At 36.3% G+C, this 13,076-nt stretch overlaps 2 protein-coding genes across 2 annotated transcripts; both read left to right on the plus strand.

Moving 5' to 3' along the window:
* Window positions 1-1,620: 1,620 nt before the first annotated feature.
* Window positions 1,621-4,265, plus strand: LOC107286845 (GTP-binding protein 10; the record flags this gene model as incomplete). The annotated part of the gene is given in 4 exon segments (XM_015815277.1): window positions 1,621-1,728; window positions 2,546-2,623; window positions 3,237-3,360; window positions 3,861-4,265. Coding segments are annotated over 4 exon segments (513 nt in total), but the record flags the coding sequence as incomplete, so codon positions are not given.
* A 2,927-nt stretch (window positions 4,266-7,192) lies between these two features.
* Window positions 7,193-12,689, plus strand: CLDN12 (claudin 12). The gene is made up of 5 exons (XM_015815270.1): window positions 7,193-7,264; window positions 8,131-8,162; window positions 10,482-10,497; window positions 10,844-10,906; window positions 11,913-12,689. Exon 5 carries the CDS (start codon window positions 11,934-11,936, stop codon window positions 12,669-12,671), a length of 738 nt encoding a protein of 245 aa, XP_015670756.1. The 5' UTR covers window positions 7,193-7,264; window positions 8,131-8,162; window positions 10,482-10,497; window positions 10,844-10,906; window positions 11,913-11,933; the 3' UTR covers window positions 12,672-12,689.
* The last annotated feature ends 387 nt before the right edge of the window (window positions 12,690-13,076 follow it).

The raw sequence follows: 13,076 nt of genomic DNA on the forward strand, positions 1-13,076 counted from the left end.
GCATGATCACTTCCTCCCAAGGTTCCTGTGGCTTCAACACCTTCTATCATTTCATCTCTGTTAGTGAGAATTAGATCCAAAATGGCTAATCCCCTAGTTCCCTTCTCTACTTTTTGGGAGACAAAATTGTCTGCTAGGTTTGCAAGGAATCTGTTTGATCTTCCACTTGGTGCAGAGTTTGTCTCCCAGTTGATGTCAGAGTAGTTAAAGTCCCCCATTACTATTGTGATATGCTTCCTACATACCTTAGTTAGCTGACTAGCAAAAAGTTTGTCTATTTCCTCTGTTTGGTTGGGTGGCCTGTAGTATAAACCTATGATAATGTCGTTTTTTCCCCCTTTTATATTGACCCATATGCATTCAAGACAGTTTTCATTATTGTTGTGTTCTATTTCTGTAGAGATGTAATTATTTCTTACATATAGAGCAACTCCACCTCCTCTTTTATTTGGTCTGTTTCTTTTAAATAATTTAAATACCTCTAGCTGTGTGTTCCATTTGTGGGTTTCATCCCACCATGTTTCCGTAATGGCAACAATATCATATTTAACAAACCTCTTTTGTAAATCCAATATAGGAAAGTTATCCAGGCATTGCTTTCATTTGTTAGGTGTATTTATTTATTTAATTATTAATCACTAGATAGTTTCTTCTATGTGTCTAGTATAACATATTTTTCCATATCATTCTTGTAGTCTGTCATTTTAAGTCCACTTTCAGAGCAGTATCTGATAAAACTTGTTCCTCTTCCGTAAATGCAGAGGTTAACACTTTTAAAATTAACTTCTGGATCTGTTGTTCAAAGATATCCTCAAACATGTCCAGTGTTACGATATTTTGCTCCTTTCTGTATTAATAAGTCAAATTTAAGTGTTTTTTCCCTTTAATTGTAATCTTTAGTTTCTTCCTGTTCCCTCTAAGGTCTAACCTTCTAAGTCTCATCCTGTTATTTTTTAAAAAAAGAATTCAAACAAAAGCATTTTCCCACTGGAAGGATTCTTATAATTAATCCCAAAATTTTATTTCAAATCCATCTTGACCCTTAGTTCATTAGTAACTTTTTAAAATCAAAGATCCAATTGCCCTTTTGCTGTTTATTTCAATTTTTTAAAAAATCCTTAAATTTATGTTTAAAGCTTCTTTCATTAGGAAGGAAATTCACCCAGTGCAATAAAATATGTACATCAAAAGGTTCCTAATAGCTGAAAGGCAATTAACAAGCACTTTCCGAAAGTGATTAAAAAACAAAATATTTAGTTTTATATAGTTGAAAAAAAAAAAAACAAGTAGAGGTAATGTATATGTATTCCTTTATTTGTCCACATGTATTTATTTAGTAAATTTTTATGCCGCTGATTTCTCCTATAAGGTAACTAGGCAGCTTACATGTTATAAACCAAGAAGAAAAATAATTAAAATATTAAAACATTAAAACTATACAAGTTAAGATTTTAAAACTATACTGTTTAAAACTATATTGTTATTATATATGTGTGCTGTTTTTAACTTGTTATTTGGGAATTACCACATGAAACTACTAGCTTCCTAATGATTTTGGTATCCACTTAAGTGAACTTAACAGGCCCAAACCATTTAAAAAAGATTTTTTTTTCTCTTTAGATAACAGTTGCTGATCTTCCAGGATTAATAGAAGGTGCCCACGCAAATAAAGGAAGAGGCCATAAATTTTTGAAACATGTGGAAAGAACTAAACAACTTCTCTTTGTTGTAAGAATACATTCTTTGTTAGCATTTTCATGCTTAATTTGGCCAACATATGAATTGTGTGTTTGTGTATAAATTTGTATATAAGCCAACGCATGGATAAATAGATCCTCAGATTTTAAACAAAGTACCATAAAAAATGCAGACCAGCTTATTCATAAGTGGCATATTTTTATGGTATTTGGGTTAAAAAATTGAGGGTCAGCTTATATGCAGAGTATAAAAGATGGTTCATGTTAATCAGTTAACTATTATTAAACCATAATTTGTTGAGTTAATGCAATATCTTAGCCAAAACCAAAACTCCCATAATTTTGGCGAACCATAATATTTGACTGCAGACTAGAAGCAGTTCCCAGGATGAAGTACTGAAATGTTTTCATGAATATAAAACACTGAATGTATATTTCCAAATATGAATTCTTTAATATTTATGGCAGTTCACTTTTGAAATTAAAGCTTGGAGTCTCCTAGATTGTCCATCAAAATGCTACTGAGCAATCAGTTTACACAGCAAAGGAATAATTTGTAGTGAAATTTTTGGGTAACTTAGTGGAGGAGGCCACTTGTGGTACAATTTCCATTAGATCCAGAATAGGATAATAACCAATTATGTAAAGTTTCTATAAAAAGATATATGCAGGTATAATGGAACATAGAAAAATATCTAAATTATTTAATGTTTTCAGTAATTTAGAAATCATTTAGAAACATTAAAGTACTATTTTCCAAAACTGCTTTGTATATAAATAAATAACCACCATATTAACTCTTTTCACCTTCACCACGTGAGTGAAAATATTTATTTTTTTAAATTTAGGTTGATGTGTCTGGGTTCCAACTTTCTTCTCATAAACCATTCAGGACGGCATTTGAAACTATAATGTTACTAGCAAAGGTAAAATTGCTGTCCCTTTTATGTTGTAACATTAAACTATATATAGTTTCATGATGAAATATTTATTTGCATAATAAGTCTCTTTAAATTATAATATTATTATAATATTATAATATTATATGTCTGGAAGTTTCTCCTTGATATTTCTAGGGATGGGTGATAATAAAGATGTTGAACCAATTTGTCCCTGGAAGGGGTCTGTTTACCTCAAAGCAGTTTAACATGTTTTATAGATAAGAATATTGTTTTCTGTTGGCAGTAGATTTCAGATCTGGCCTCTAAGTCAGAGAGTGTAACAATTGTCTAGCCAGATTTCAAAAATATACCACCACTATATTCACATTTAGTTGTATCTGAATCTTGGCGACTTTATAGGCAAGTGCTTACCCTGTATACACCTAGAAGTATGAACAGAAGACTTTTTTTTAATGTTTTATTTAAGAGTGCCTTTCATTGCCAGTATAAAACTAAAGATTTCTACTCATGGGGTGAACTAGAATATATAGTTATACAACTGCCTTAACATTATATTGTACCATGTTTATGTTAAGTAATACTGAACTGCTTAGTAGTCAAATATTTTCAAAAAAGTGTATGCAAATTATATTTGAAGGAGCTGGAACTGTATAAAGAGGAACTTCAAGTTAAATCTGCGTTGCTTGCTGTGAATAAAATGGATTTGCCTAACGCCAAAGAAAATTTTGAAAAGTTAATGGAACAACTACAGAAACCTCAAAGTAAGATTCATTTTGACCAGTTCCTTTTAAAATAAAGAATATGTATATCTTTTGGATATAAAATATCAACAAGGATTGATAATTGTGGGAATTGTGGCTTAACTTATAAATCAAAAATTCATAGCAAGATTTCTAGTGCTTAAATAATAATTGTGGTTCAAGAAAATAAAATACCAAAAATATTTCTATCTGCATAATAATGAATAGACAAGGCCTTTGCTAATTAGTAGAGATGTAGTTATCCCAATTTCAACTTGAATTATTGTCTTGAACCATTATCAAAAACATATATATATTAACAATCATGCATTGGCCTTTTTAATATTCTTTTTTCTTAGAATTGAAACATTAAAAAGAGAATAAAATTACCCTCTTCCCTCAAAGAAGGAAATGTTAGAAGCATTGCATCATTTTACTTTGCATCTTCTTTTCCTTTGTTAAGACATTTTGCAGCAAATTTGTACAACCAAATAATTTATGACATATTTTCTTCCTTTCAGATTATTTACACTTGCTTCCACAAAAGATGATTCCTGAAGTCACTGTCAAATTCAGGGAAATCATTCCCATATCTGCACTTACTGGCGAAGGATCTGAGCAGCTGATTACATGCTTAAGAAAAATAATAGATCAAGAAGCTGAAGAAAAGATTGAAAGTTATCAGAGGGAGCAACTCAGTGCATTACATCTCTCAAAAATATAGCAACATTTTCCAATTAAACCAATACATCAATTTTTATAACTCTGCTTCTAACTAAATTCATGCAAAGTTATGGTTGCTTCTCTTTTTAACTATAAATATGTGTATTTTGTTCTTGTAAAATAGTAAAAACATATGTAGATTTTAAAGTTATGTATCTCATGTACTTTGTAGAATAAATTTTAAAACATGTAAATATATAATTTTATATATTGATCCTGGGGCTGTTTTCTTCATGAAAGACTTCAAGAAGAGTACAATATTTTGAGAGAGCACAACAGATTGTACTACAGATACCTAATGCTCCATGAAATATTTTGAGCAGAAATGTTTAAATTACTTATAGCCATTCTAGTGGCAGTTGTAAAAAGTCTTGCACTGGTACATCTTTCAGCATGTGCAGTGTTAGAACCATTTTATACTACACTAGTAAAAGCATACTTGGACTATTGTATCCAGTTTTGGACACTGGGAAGAGTGCAAAGAAGAGTAACAAAGATGATTATGGGGCTGGAAGCTAAAAACTGTACAATGAATGGTTTCAGGAACTGGGAATGTCTAATTTAACAAACAGAAGGACTAGGAGTGAGATAATATCAGTCTTCCAATATCTGAGAGACTGTCACGTAGAACAGGGCTTTTCAACCAGTGGTACGGGTACCACCTGTGGTACATTGGCACCTGGCAGGTGGTACGCGACCATCCCAAAAAAGTGGTAGTGGGGAAGGGGAATGAGCTGAACCGGTGGCAGCACCGCACAAGCCTGAGCAAGAGATGGCTGGAGCTGCAAGGCTGTCAGGGCTCAGTGGAAGCATCAGGATCAGCGCCAGGCTCCAGCTGGAAAGCAGCACTAATCCTGGTGCTTCTGCTGAGCCCAGAAGAAGCGCCGATCAGCTGGAATATTGCAGCATCTCCAGGGTCTTCAGATGCTTGGCAACTGATTCATATTTATGATGGTCACAGTGTCCCAGGGTCATGTGAAGTGACCAAAACCTGCTGCAACCACCCAGCAGACAGGAGGGGGGGAATAAAAACCAAACAACCCCCCATCCCATCCCCGCTGCCAATCCTCAACAGAAATGCTCACAACAATGAAAACCTCGGACAGGAGGAAGAGCACCGCCGGGTGGGCAGGCAGGTGTCTTGCTTGGCTGTGCCTTGGGGGGCACTTTTTTCAGTACCATTGTAACTTCAAACAGTCACTAAGCGAATTGTTGTAAGTCAAGGACTACCTGTACTTTNTTTTTTTTTTTTTTTTGGTCATCAGGTTTTTGACACCTTGCTAGGCGACTGGTGGTACTCGGATATTGCCATATCCTAAAAGTGGTACAATGGGTGAAAAGATTGAAAAGCCCTGACGTAGAACAAGGGGAGTCAACCTATTCTCCAAAGCAAGACAAGAAGTAACAGATCAAAGCTTAACAACAGAGATCCAACTTAGAAATAAGAAATTTCCTGTCAGTGAGAACCTTCAATCAGCGGGGGAGCTTGCCTCCAGAAGTTGTGGGTATTCATCGCTGGAGATTTTTAAGAAGAGATAGGATAACCATTTGTCCAGAATGATACAGGATCTCCTGCTTGAGCAGGGGGTTTGACTAGAAGACCTCAAAGGTCCCTTCCAGCTCTATAATTCTAATGCTATATTATGCAAATCTAGCCAGTTATGGTTTATTCAGCCAAACAGCTTAATATGACATGGCAATTCAGCTAAAGAATACCATTCAGTAGTTCATACATGTAACTACTTTTGCACTTAAATCTAATGAAGAATGAAGGCAAAAAATCTAATATTAGCATGATGTGAAATTATTTGAGGCTCAGAATATAATGTTGGATCCACTGGAGAATTTTAACTACCTGGGAGGATGGTGGACTACAATTTGTTTTGTTCTGTAGATGGAAGCCTTCCATGGATCCCAGAGGAAAGCTGATACACACTACTTAAGAACCTATAGAAACAAATTTTCTAGATGATTCAGTGAAGGTTGTGAGACAATTGACAGCCTCTCATTCTCCTGAATTGTCTGTAGAAATGAAGAACCAGTAATGGAGTTTGTACATTTATCTTGCCATTAGTACTCTTGGAAGTGGCGGGTGGGAGTGGAGACCAAATTGGAGAAAGAGAGAAGCCATCTGGTTAATATATCCTGCTAAACTATAATTTATTGTAAAAATAGTTGATTAAGCCACAATGGGTGTATACATCTCATCATGCCATAATCTGTGGCTCATTAGACATAATGGCTGGTTTTATCTAGCCAGTAGAACTAGCTTCTGAATAAACTTCCATCTAGTTATGCTGTAAATGCTGTGAAAGCAGAGATGAGCAAAATGAGAGTCCAGGGCTTGTAGACTTTTATTCCTTTTTGGCAACCCTTGGCATCCCTTTGATTATAGTTGCTGAAAATCAAGAACACCCATTGCACCATATTCAGATTTGTGTGAGATGAGACTTCCCATTTTACCTTCCTATAAAATGTTAAGTGAACTTTCCCCAGATCTAGGATTTGGCTATGTGTGCTTGCCCTTTTTAAACAAGAACAATTTGCTGTCTTCCTAATCCCAAATCAGCTATTGCTTTAAAACGTGGCTATTGTTGGTTCAAATTAGAGTTGTGAGATCTGACAGCTCAAGATCAATAATGGGTCCACGGATGCATTGGAGGAACTAAACTTTTTTTCCCAAACGATAATTTTATTAATTAACGTTAATTAAAAACGACTTTTCAAAATGCAACTTAAAGCGCCATAAAGACTGCAATTTCTGTATATTTTATAATTAAACATCGATTTTAATATTTTTAGAGTAAAAATCCATCCGTAGAATTCACATGGGTTTGTTAAAAAAAAAAAAAACCGCAGTAAACTAGTCATAACTACTAAAAATCTCGAAGGCGATAACTCATTTCACCCAAACTCCTTTTTGCAAAAAAAAAAAACCAACCAAACCAAAAAAACCCTGATCCGGTCCTCAAAGGACAACCTCAATTACAACCGGGAAAGAGGCTTCAATAATAGCTATTGAAAGAGGATCTTGGGAATTGTAGTCTTTCGAAGCACGTGGAAACTTAAGAGAACTGTAGAGAGAGACTACAGTCCCAGGAAGCTTTGGGCAGACCTGGAAAAGGCAGCCACTTCCTGAAAATCCGGGAGATCGAAGATGGATTCGGTGTTTGTAATTGTGCGCATCGTGCGTGGGAAGCAGGTTAGAAAGGGGAGATTTGCTCTATCTGTCTGTCAACAAAGATACCAATTTTCATTATACAGTAATTAGCTTTCTTTCCTACGGTCCAGACCGCTAGGGCTGTGTTATATTTATATGGGTTAGGGATTGTATAATGATGATTACGATTATTTGTTATCCTCAGTGCAACTGTTGTCCGTTTATTCAAGAGTGAGTCTCATTGTCACAGGCTTATCAGCCAAGGCAAAATAGATATGTTCCTGAAGCACAAGATCCAGCATTTCAAACCAGCATGGCCTATGAGAGGCGGATGGGAATTGTAGTTCAGCAACATCTGGAGGGGATCCTGATGCCTGCCTAGTAGAACCTGTTGTCCAAATATTCTGATACTTGGAAGGAAATACTTTTTTTAAAAAAATATACTTCTTTAAAATTAGGAGCCATCCTATGGAAAAGTTTGGTGGAATACATTAGAAAAAGTATATACCATAGTTATCGTTTTGTAAGATTTGGTGCCACACGTTTTCATGGGATCTGATTTAAATGGGCTTAAAATTGAAATTGGATAAATTTGTGAAAGGCAACACCCCTATTTTTAAAAAGTCTTTACAGATTTTCTGGTTGGCTGCTTTGAGACACAGGATGAATCAAGTTGGCTGGTAGAACTCTAATTATATTGTCTGTTAATTGTTATGTTTCAAATAGGTATTTATATGTTGTCCTGAATCATAATTTAACTCATCTCCTGTAGCTTACTGTAGGTTACTTTCATCACTTTAGCCATAAACAGTAATGCAAACAAAATACAATACTTTGTATTGTTTTTATTTAGTTGTTTTTTAGTGGTTCAGTTTGATAATATGATTTTTAATTTTTCTTGATTACAGTAATTGGAACTGAAGAAAGTTACAGTGTACAAGTAAGTGTCTTACCATATTGCAACATGTTTTCCTGGCTTTGTTAATTATATACTGTATAGAACTGATATGGTGGGGGCTGAATGAGGTGTGCATGACCTGTGTCATATTTATTTTAGTTCCATACTCTGATTTGAGATATATTATATTGAAAACATTGTGCATATTTTTATGCTCTTCAAATGATTCTGAATACTTAGAATTATGAACTGTTGATTTTTTTTTTGGCAGATGACCAGTTTAAGGATAATGGTATATACATAAAGCTATAGAAAAGTTTAATGAATATATTTGATTCTCAATATGTTAAGATTCACGTTTTCTGTGTTAAAAAGAGTGACAACTGCTTTTTACTATATTTAGGGACTGGGTCTTCAGTGGCATTATGCAATGCTTTACGTATTTGGCATTGAATTCTCGGTATCGACATATATATCCACAATATCTACAATATAGTTATGTGTATACACACAACTGGAAGCTAAGAGAAATCATGCCTCACTCAGGCACTTGAATGAGGGATTTGCTGCCTGCAAATGATAAAACTCATTTTTGAATGTGCCTTCAACATAATGTTGAGGAGCAAAAAATATAGTGTTCACATAAAATATTGCCCTTGAGAAAATAATACTGTCTTGGAGAAAGATAATGAAGGATATGTCAGTGCTACTTAATCTTATAGATTTAGCATCTATAGTAATATATATTTTGCCTGCATGCACAAATTGGTTTGAAATATTATGTTTTCTTTATATAAGGAGTTGGTAATTGTCAGTTTCATTCATTTTAGCACTTGCAGGATAAATTGAAGAACATAGCATGTATCTTAGCTTCAGTTTGTATTCTGGTATATCAAAATATGAGTGAAATAGTTGAGAGGAAAGTGTTTTCAAGTCTTCTAATCCAAAATTAGGTTACACAATTGATCAGCTTATGATGATTGTTAAAAATGACAATGGACAGCTCTCCTTCAGTGTAATATTTAAGTTATGTCTAGTTTAAGTGCACAAGTCCAGTACAACTATGCATCTGTGTAGAACAATATTGTAAATTGAAATAGAATGTTAAAAATAGTAAAAGGGCAGGCATTTCAAATAGAAGTTTGCTAATGCCAACAGGTTAATGAAAAGAAGAACTTAAGAAACAATAATGTCTGAAATTAGATATTTTTTTGTTGTATGGATACTTTTTACAATAGAATTGAAGTATTTTATAGTTGCTATGGTTATCTACATTCTTTTGCATTCATGCAGAATAAGGATCCCAAGGAGAGTTTAGGCATCATGCTAAGCTTCTGTGTTTTTGTATGTTTAACAGTCATGCAAATGGAAGCAGCAAAATGTGAGTGAATGGGCTAAATATGCTAATATTCAGCTTTGTTGTTGTTGTTAGTTGCGAAGTCATGTCCGACCCATCGCGACTCCATGGACAATGTTCCTCCAGGCCTTCCTGTCCTCTACCATCTTCTGGAGTTCATTTAAGCTCACTCCTACTGCTTCAGTGACTCCATCCAGCCACCTCATTCTCTGTCGTCCCCTTCTTCTATTGCCCTCAATCTTTCCCAGCATTAGGCTCTTCTCCAGTGAGTCCTTCCTTCTCATTAGGTGGCCCAAATACTTGAGTTTCAACTTCAGGATCTGGCCTTCTAAAGAGCAATCGGGGTTGATCTCTTCTAGGACTGACCGGTTTGAACGCCTTGCAGTCCAAGGGACTCGCAGGAGTCTTCTCCAGCACCATATTTCAAAGGTCTCAATTCTTTGGTCCCCAGCCTTTCTTATGGTCCAACTTTCACATCCATACATTGCAACTGGGAAAACTATGGCCTTGACTATATGCACTTTTGTTGGCAGGGTGATGTCTCTGCTTTTTAGTATGCTGTCTAAATTTGCCATAGCTTTCCTCCCCAGGAGCAAGCGTCTTTTAATTTCTTGGCTGCAATAATCCCCATGATAAATTGAATTTCAATGAAATCCTGTCTTATAAATCTATGCAAACATGGCCACTGACTCAAAATATAGTTATATTTGCTCTAAAAACATTGGTATACATATGTGAGTTCTTCTATTAATCTGAATTTAATTACACCTTTAGGTTAAATTCCATTCTCAGGCTGAAGAATAGTACTTATCTTGGCTCATATTTGAATAATAATATTATGGCTAGGTTTAGACCAATGCAAATTAGTTTTAATTAAAAAGTCAGATAGCAAATTCTATACCTACTTGTCCTATACCTAAAATTACAAATAGAAAAGTATTCAGTAATTGAGTCTCTGTTTTTATAGTTGTTTTGGTTAACAACATTCTTTTGCATTCTTGCAGAAACAAGGATTCCAAGGTAAGTTTGGGCATCATGCTAAGCTTCTGTGTTTTTGTATGTTTAACAGTCAAGCAAATTGGAGCATTTTTTAATAATTATTTTACTGTAAGCTATCTTACAGTACATGCATTTGCCATGAAATGTGTGGCTTACATGCATTTGCCATTAAATGTGTGGCTGAATATAGATCAGGAAGTAGAAATTGTTATTTAATATGCTCAGTCACTTGACAATCAATTTAATTCACTTGGGCTTATTTTCAAGTAAATAAATAAGGGCTTTTGGCTGTAAGAAACTGTGTTAAATAATTATATTGACTATTTACATTAAATACTATTTTGTGATTAAATTTACTGTATTACAGGTAGTCATTGACTTATAGCTGGTTGCTTGGCGACTGTTTGAATTTACGACAGACCATCCAAAGGTACTGAGTCTGCTACAAACTTACAGCCAGTTCAGTGCCTGTGCCATTATTCACCCTTACGACTAACCACAGGAAAGAGCAGTGCTCCTCCCCCCCAGCTATTTCCCTCAACTATCCGGTTGGGTCCCCGCAAGCCTCAGCTTACACTAAAGATGGCCTCTCAGCTCTGCTCTGTTTGTGGAGCCTCCTTAAAACATAGAACCCCCAACAGTCTCTTGAGAAATACTGCTTGCTTGCAGAATAGCACGAAATTGCCATGAGGCTTGCAGCTTTGGAAGAAAGCTGAGCCTTGCATTGTATCATTTTGGCTCCTCTGCAAAAATCAGAAAAGGTAAATTGGGTGCTGCTGGGCTTGGAGTAGGTCAAGACTCGCAAATCCCTGGGAGGCTGAATGGGAAGTAGGCTGAGGCCTAAAAGATTTAACAGCCTCCTGCTCTGGTGGCTTATATTGCCCAGTTTTAGGCTGTCTTAAGTGGCCTGGCTGGAAGTCCCTTGGATTTCTGGATGGGAAGTATGCCTTGCTCTTGCTCTTAACTGCTCTTTTCTGTACCAATGGTTCCTTTAGACTCCCTTCTGTGGCTGAATGGCCAGTTTCTGAGCAGGCTAAGGCCTGGGGAAATCCTGAAGGACAGGGAGTGAAGAACCAGATGCTTCAGGGATGGGGGAGGCCTGGAGCAGGAAGACCTGGGCCTGTGCAAGGCCTTCAAGTCCTTCCCACACCACTGGGGCACCCAGCTCCAGGGTATTTGTTTAATAACCAGGGTATTTGTTTAACAATTCATTGGGGAGAGTAAGAATGGGAGATCATTAAGTTAAATCTCCCATCATGAGTTAGTCATCGTGAGCTGCAGCTGTAAATGGGCAAGTTCCATTATGGTCATAAGTTCAGGATTACCAATGCTATTAGGTGATACACTAATAATACTGAATCATTTACAGTAAGGAATCTGATGCACTGAAATGATCTTCATACAGTTAACTTGGTGCTCTTTCCCAACTTTTCCAGGACACTTTTTTACTGATTGCAATGGGCTGCCGGGATGTTCATGCTGCAACGGTCCTAGCCTTCCTCTCTGGAACAGCTGCTTTATCAGGACTCATTGCTGCTGCACTGCTTCCAAACTGGAGACAAATGCGACTCTACACCTTTAACAAAAATGAAAAGAATGTGACCGTTTACATTGGGCTGTGGATTAAGTGTGATCGCTTTGATGGGAGCAAAGACTGTATCATTTATGATACTGAGTGGTACACAGCAGTTGATCAGCTAGATTTGCGTGTCCTCCAGTTAGCTCTTCCCATTAGCATGTTGACCACAGTCTTGGCCCTCTTTCTCTGTTTAATTGGCATGTGTAACACAGCTTTTGTATCCACTGTGCCTAACATCAAGCAGGTCAGATGCCTCATCAATAGTGCAGGCTGCCATCTTGTGGCCGGCCTTTTCTTTCTTCTTGCATGTGTCATTTGCCTGATACCATCAGTTTGGGTCATCTTTCATAATAGAGAGCTGAATCAAAAATATGAGCCTGTTTTCACCTTTGACATTTCGGTTTACATTGCTATTGCCAGTGCAGGTGGCTTATTATTTACAGCTATTCTCTTATGCCTGTGGTATTGTGCATGCAAGACGTTACCTTCCCCTTTCTGGCAGCCTCTATATTCGCATACCCCTAGTGTGCATAGCTATGCTTCCCAACCATATTCTGCACGATCACGGCACTCTGCCATTGAAATTGACATCCCTGTGGTTACACGTACTTCTTAAAAGAATGGGTCAAGAAAGCCAAACATTCCTTTGCGTGTTCTCCCTTTATGCTATCATTTACAGGTTAAGTGCTTTCCCACAGCTTGGCAACTTCTGCAACTATAGCAAGGGTTTGTAGTTTGGTGACTTTTACTTTCATTATCTAGATCAGGGGTAGGCAACCTTGGCTCTTTTATGACTCGTGGACGTCAACTTCCAGAATTCCTGAGCCAGCATGTCATAAAAGAGCCAAGGTTGCCTACCCCTGATCTAGATTGATAAGAAACAGTAATGAGCCGACTGAAATACTAGTCTTAGTTGTAACTGCAAATTTTTAAGGGTATCTGAAACCAGCAGTTTTTATAAGTTTATAAATAACAAATGTTAGTATCATTTTACTTTTGCAGAACTCAAGTTTCTTCCATA

This window comes from Protobothrops mucrosquamatus, unplaced genomic scaffold (assembly GCF_001527695.2).
Source record: "Protobothrops mucrosquamatus isolate PMUCROS unplaced genomic scaffold, P.Mucros_1.0 scaffold332, whole genome shotgun sequence".
Lineage (NCBI taxonomy): Eukaryota > Metazoa > Chordata > Lepidosauria > Squamata > Viperidae > Protobothrops > Protobothrops mucrosquamatus.

Coding starts and splice junctions, on each gene's coding strand:
- CLDN12 (XM_015815270.1), top strand. CDS start 11,934: ATGGGCTGCCGGGATGTTCATGCTGCAACGGTCCTAGCCTTCCTCTCT.